Consider the following 7,094-nt stretch of genomic DNA (forward strand, 5'->3'; position numbering starts at 1 on the left):
GAACTTCGCATCGTACCGTCTTGCTCATCTCATCGTACAGTGAAATTGTGAATCAACTTTTTATCAGCAGTGTTTCCGAACTACGAGAACTTACACGAAAAGGGTTTATACAGTGTGTTACCGGCCGCCAGGGTTTTTTTAAGGGAGGTTAAAGTAACGTATTTCTGTAAGTAACTTAACCGTGATATTAATTTAATTCATACACTAAGGGGCTGTTTCACCATCCATTGATTAGTGTTAACGGGCGGTTAGGTGTGATGCCGTCTCTATTTGTTTTGTTCGAATAGACGGAGACGGCATCACATTTAACCGTCGGTTAACGCTAATCAATGGATGGTGAAACAGCCCCTAAATTTAAGACTTTGTTAACTTTCTAACAAAATTATAATTGCCAGCAATGTCCGTGAATAGTAGGGAATCAGTTACTGTCCAGCTGACCTAATTTGGCAGACACTCCAATGACTTCTACAGGAAGTAAAGACACGTGTCAAACGAATGTCAAAGACTCAAAACAAACCTCGATTGAATGTACAGCAAAGTAAATTGACAAGTAACAATCGAAGTATCTGTCGGCTGTCATTTACACACTTACTTGTCAATTTACTTTGCTGTAAATTGCTGGCAATTATAATAAAATAAATAAAAAATAATAAAAATGTATTTATTTATCAACTCACAAAGGACCACATTAGATACATTTTCACATAAGTTTGTTTACGCAAGTTCCAAACATGAAGAATCCTTTGCGAGAGACTGGAGTCTGAACTAGGTGGGTACCTGTACTACAGATCACCAGCAAATTTATCGGCAAAAATAAATTTGTTTGAAAGTTAACAAAGTCTGAATTTTAGTTTATTAATTAAAATAATGTCATGGTTAAGTCATAAAATTAAAAAAAAGCCTGGTTGCCGGTAATACGCCGTATTTTTTTAAAGGCTGGCAACGGAGCAATGATTCTCCTTGAGTAGTTGGTACTCATGGGCGGTGGTGATCATTTCCCATCACATCCGCTTGCTCGTTTGCCTCCTTGTCATAATATAAAAAACTAACCCGGTTTTAGCTTGATAGCTATAAGAATATAATAGCTATAAATATAGCTTTTAAAAACAATTCAAAGTCAAAGTCAAAATATCTTTTCAATTTAGGCTATAACATGCACTTATGAATGTCAAAAAATCTACCACCGGTTCGGAAAAACCTCCGTTGAGAAGAATCCGGCAAGAAACTCAACGAGGTATATATTTTTTAGTTTTTTAATATTTCTAAATATTACCTATACTGTACCTACAGTTCATTCGCATCAGCCATGTAAAGCAACATTTTTTATGTTTGTAGCGTGACAGGGAATGACAATTATTGGGCTTTAAGATTTAGGATAGTGTATAATAGAAAATAATATTTAATACTACCTTATGCCCGCGGCTTCGGCTTCTTTCCACGTGAAAGACAAACATACAAACACAATTTCGCATTTACAATATTAGTATATGCCTGTATGGAATAAGGGAAAATCTAAAAATCTCTTATTTCTTAAAGTCGCTGAACTAATGTCGTTCAGTTTGACGAGTACCTACGATCTACTTCTAATTATTTGCTCCTGTTAAAGGGCACATCCTGTATAACACAGAAGATAAAATATAAGTGTCAACAGTAAAAGTACAATAAACAACATTTCTAAGACGCAACTGTAATATAACACTAGATATTTTTTTTATCTAGTCAATGAGGCTATCGCGAATGAATTCGCCGCTAGAGGCGCTAGTGTAAGCGTGAGGTCTCCGAAATGTCAAATCTCATAGTTTTTGGGTGAACTACGCGGGTTTATTTATAATTAGAATAATTTTGTGAATATTTTGCAATATCTGAAATTAATTATGGCAAATATGCGTTCCGGGGCAATGAATGTCTATGTTTTGAGACAGTTTTGTCTTTCGGAAACCTTTGTCCTCCCTTTTTTCCGAACAAAACGGGGACTTTGCAACACTGTGGCATGCTCGATATTTTTATGCTACGGTTTTAAGGTGTATTAAATATGATTTTAATCTAAACTTTGTTTTAACGCCCGTAATAACAGACTTTGAAAGCCATACTTAAAAACCTCACGCAACAGTGCGCCATCTAGTGAGACAAAAAACGATAGCCCTCATTGAGTTTACATCTCACTATAACCATACAAAATGTATGGGAGGGAACGAGTGATGCCAGATCTACTGATAAAGCAGTAAGATCTACCTGATTTTAGAACTATCCACTGATCTACTGTCTTACTTTTAAAATTGAAGAAATCTACCTGATTTTTTAATTGCACGGATAAATCCAAGCTACTAAATATACAAAAACAAATTTCGTCTCAAAAACGTGTCTGTTAGTGGTTTTTGCCTACTCTGTGGTAACGTCGATGGGAACTAACATATACTAGTAGCGTAAAGTTTTTAAAAACTATGAAAATGGGAAGCATCAATAATTTGAGTCGAAACTTTCGACTTTCGCGTGGGACCGGCGCGGGCGCCGCAAAACGCTAAAAACGAGAACGACTAGCGAATCACGAACGATGTTTATTCTATATTGAATAAGTATCTTTACGTTGGCTCTGGGGGGCTACTACGAAATTCCAAAATCGAGGTTCGTATCGTACCATCCCTCTCTTTCTCGTATTAAATAGTATTAGCGTTAGCATCAGTACTGTACCTGTGCTTTCTCACTTCTTACTATGTTATGTTTAATAAAGAGTTATTAATCCTAATTTCACATTGTATGTAAATTTGTCGTATTTCGGTTCCCGTAGAATTATTGTGTTTATATATCTGCACTAGCTTTTGCCCGCGGCTTCGCCCGCGTATAATCCGGTTATCGCGCGCTGTTCCCTTAGGAACTGTACACTTTTCCGGGATAAAAAGTAGCCTATGTCACCCTCTGGCCCATAAACTATCTCTATGCCAAAAATCACGTCGATCCGTCGCTCCGTTTCGTCGTGAAAGACGGACAAACATACAAACACACACACTTTCGCATTTATAATATTAGTATGGATTTAACAAAAATTCTATTCCTCTAAGTACGAGGCGGGGGTGAAAGATATTTACTAGCCTTAGTAAATTAGCTAAATTTATAAATAAATAAATAAGCACACGTCAGGAGATAAATTCTCGTTCCCGAAAACATTCTCAAAAGTTGCCGAGAACTTCTCATGTTGAAAGTTTCGCAACTTTGGAAACTTCTCGTCGGTGCACTGCTAAGCTTTACTCGAAGTTTTTGTTTTTTTAAATCGTTTTTTTGGAGAACATACATGTCTAAATATGTTTTAAAAAATAAACATAAATTAATTAAACATATACCTAAATTAATACCCTAATTGTGATTTGTATTTAATAGTAATAATAATTTATAATCTTACGACATGATATCGATTTTTGTGATCTGAAATAAATTATTTATTACTATGAATAAAAAGACAATAAGAAAACTAGGTCGCGTTCGATCTTGATTTTAACTCTAGATCTCTAGTTTGCGAATCCAACACTATACCGCACACCGCTGAACCAACACGCCAATGGTAGAGCTATCGAAATTGTGCGTGTAAGTTATACTAAAAAAAACACTATGGCATAAATAAATGCATTTTCCCAGGGATATGATGCCGATATCAATAAATAAACAAATACCTACACAAGAATTGCTCGTTTAGAGATACAGGATAATTAATTCTGTGATGATAATCAACGTCAAAGCAGCTGTAAAATTTTAAGTAAATTATTGCAAGCTATTTAAATACTTACTTAGTTAAACGCACTGTTTATCGCACTCACATTTATTCTCTTCATCGAAACACAATTCGATGTGCAAAGACCATTTCAGAGAACGTAATTCCACGTTTTATTGGTTTTTTTAATAAAAAAAAACACTTCGAAGCACGCATTTGCTTTCTAGGGTTCTTTCAACCTCCTAAGGGCCATCTGTCACAGTCACAGTGTTGTATCTATAAAACCACACCAGATAACACACTGTGTTTTTTTTCTCTAATTCTTATTCTATACCTAATTATTATTCTCTTATGCACGACTTTAATTAGATAAAATACTTGTCGCTTAAGCAAAATTTTTACATTCTAAAAATTGCCACAGAATCCCTTGTTATCGCGAAGAACTTTAACCGCTATCTTCAAACACTATTGAATGTGCGAATAAGCCAATCAAATAAAAACTTCATTCATTCACAACACATTCGATCCATCGTTAATAGTCATGAATAAGAGTTATTTTACTACACATTTTACGCTCTAAATATTACTTAAAAGAAAAAAAAACTGTTCTGAAAAATGGATCTACGTCCACGTCTTTACAGCGTATTGATTTTAAAACCCTATCAATCAAAAATACCGTTCGAAAGTGGTCAAAATTGTGCTCAATTTGAAGTACGAGAGGAGTTAACAGCCTCAATTAATCTCGTCAACTTGTGAAGATACGCAAAATTTACGACACGACTTTCGAACGGCATTTTGGCGGATGCGTTTCCAAAAACGCTCCGCACGCAAAACAAAATTCAAAATTTGCTTTCAGTTGTGTAACAAACTTTCCAAAAAATTATTTCGCGTTGTTTCTAGAAACATATCAACATGGTTAATTTAAATTAAACACTAATGCCGAGCTGTATAAAAAGCCAAAACGCCTTGTTTTAATCACCTGCGACTAGAAGTAGTGTTGTCCATCGATAAACATCCATGGTGTTGTTTCACTGAACTTCACTCACGTAACGCATGGCGCGCGGCGGTCGATGCGGCACTGGCGCTGGCAGGTGCGCGTGCGTCGGTGCGCCCGGAGGGGTGGGGGGCGCTATGGCGGGAACGCGTACGAAATACTATTCGCCGTTTACTATAGTCACTACCCTATGGGGTACAGTCGAACAAAATGTATCATGTACCAAGATACCTTTGTGCTACCAATCCATTCCAGCCTGTATACGTCCCACTGCTGGGCACAAGCCTCCTCTCATAACAAGAGGGCTTGGGCCATAGCTCCCACGCGGGCCCAGTGCGGATTGGCAACTTCACACGCAACATTGAATTGATTCGCTGGTGTGTGCAGGTTTCCTCACGATGTTTTCCTTTACCGCAAAGCTCGTGGTAAATTTCAAAATGATGTGACGTGTGTTTATGATGTGTAGCTACGTATTAATTAATTTACTTTGAAATATATATTATACTTACTACCTACAAAAAGGGAACTCTATTAATGTCCCTTACTGTCTGTCTGTCACTAGAGATGCAAAATTAATTTCACTGAAAATGCTGATAAAATACGGTAATTTATACAGCGTGTAAATTTTATACGGGCGTATATTGTAATGGCGATTAGTATTAGACCTAGGTAACCTATTTACATTCATTTCTTTAGGAAATTAGGTTTCTTTTCTGTAGCTACGTTTATGCAAGAAAATGTTCAAAGCGTGTGTGTTCTTACAGTGTGGAGGTGGAGGAACTGCACGAAGACACATTTCTTGTATGAACGTAGCTATCATAAGGTCACGGGTGAGCAAGTACCTAATACAAGTTAGGAGTATCACATAGACGAAGGAGTCACAACCACAAGGGGTTTCGGGAGCATAAAGATCGATAATGATGATTGTTGTTTTATAATGCGTTGACTCGAGTACTGTTGTGCGTACGCGCATAGAATACGATGCGCACTGGGTCAGCGGGGCACGTGCTGGATACCAGAACAGATATCCCCAGAGCTTTGGAGACGTTTGCATTGTTTAAATTAAAGGTCTCTTCTACCATTACACCGTATCACACCACGAGCGTAATAGGGCGTTTACTTGCCCTTTCTTTTTTTAAATTTTTGAAAGTAATGGTGTTTTCCAACTCAGAATCAAGATCGAGTCCGATCGTTTAAAAAATGACCACAGTTTTATATTAAAAGCAATAAGTCAGTTTTGTCACGGTATCGTGTGTGAAAAAGACGTCGCAAAACTGTCATTTTTTTGGGGATTTTTTTTAACTATCTGAATCGATTGTGCTCTTGATTCTGAATAGGAAAAACTATTATTTTTCCAAAATTTCAAAAAAAAAAGAAATGGTATACTTTACTAGGTAGAAATGGTATATAAACGCCCAATAGCAATGTGTCAGGCAAAAATATATTCTTTGTATTGAAAAGTATGAGACTATACTATCTATGCCCACTATCAGCGGCGGCCTTACCCATTGCGAGGCTCCGGGCGGCGGCTCTATGTCCTTCGTGAAAAGTATGTGATGCAAAAATATCTAGTTGAAAAATCTATATTTTTTAGGGTTCCGGAGCCAAAATGGCAAAAACGGAACCCTTATAGTTTCGCCATGTCTGTCAGTCTGTCTGTCAGTCCGCCCGTCCGCAGTTTTTCTCAGGGACTATCAATGCTAGAAAGCTGTAATTTTGCACGAATATGTATGTAAACTATGCCGACAAAATGGTACAATCAAAATTACAAAAATATTTTTTTTAGTGTACCTCCCATAGATGTAATGTGGGGTGATTTTTTTTCTCATCCAAACTTGTAGTGTTGGGTATCGTTGGATAGGTCTATCAAAATCATTAGGGGGTTGCTAAAACGATTTTTCGATTCAGTGATTTGGTTGCAAAATATTCAACTTTAAAGTGCAAATTTTCATTAAAATCGAGCGTCCCCCCCCCTCTAAAATCTAAACCGGTGGGTGGTAAATTTTGAAAAAAATCAGAATGGTAGTAATTTTATCAAACTTTCAAGGAAAACTATAAGGGCTAAGTTTGCTTGATATTTATTAGTAGTTTAAGAGTAAATAGCAGCCTAAGTTATAACCTCTTCAATTTCGGCATAAACATTGTTTTTTTTTCATTCACTCCAATTTCTTTTAGCAAGTGTAGTAACTTAGAAGACGTAGTTTTATAGTACCTAGGTAGTATAGATTTACAGCTATCACACGCACTATCGGTGATCACACGGTATTCTGGAGTGGTATGATTTTAAAAATCGATCCCCGCCGCGGCCTAAAACATTACGGAGAAGCTAAACAAACTGCGGGGCTACTACGAAATTCTAAAATCGAAGTTCGTGTCGTTCCGTCCCTCTGACTAACTAAC

At 36.8% G+C, this 7,094-nt stretch overlaps 1 protein-coding gene across 1 annotated transcript in view; it reads right to left on the reverse strand.

The window, feature by feature from the left end:
- Nucleotides 1-4,773, reverse strand: part of LOC141437303 (uncharacterized) — an 80,261-nt gene extending 75,488 nt beyond the window's left edge. The window contains exon 1 of the mRNA XM_074100583.1: nt 4,680-4,773. Coding sequence (XP_073956684.1) covers nt 4,680-4,719 — 40 coding nt within the window. The 5' untranslated portion in view covers nt 4,720-4,773. The remainder of the gene's footprint in view (nt 1-4,679) is intronic.
- Between the last annotated feature and the right edge of the window lie 2,321 nt (nt 4,774-7,094).

The sequence above is a fragment of the Choristoneura fumiferana genome, chromosome Z (assembly GCF_025370935.1).
Source record: "Choristoneura fumiferana chromosome Z, NRCan_CFum_1, whole genome shotgun sequence".
NCBI lineage: Eukaryota > Metazoa > Arthropoda > Insecta > Lepidoptera > Tortricidae > Choristoneura > Choristoneura fumiferana.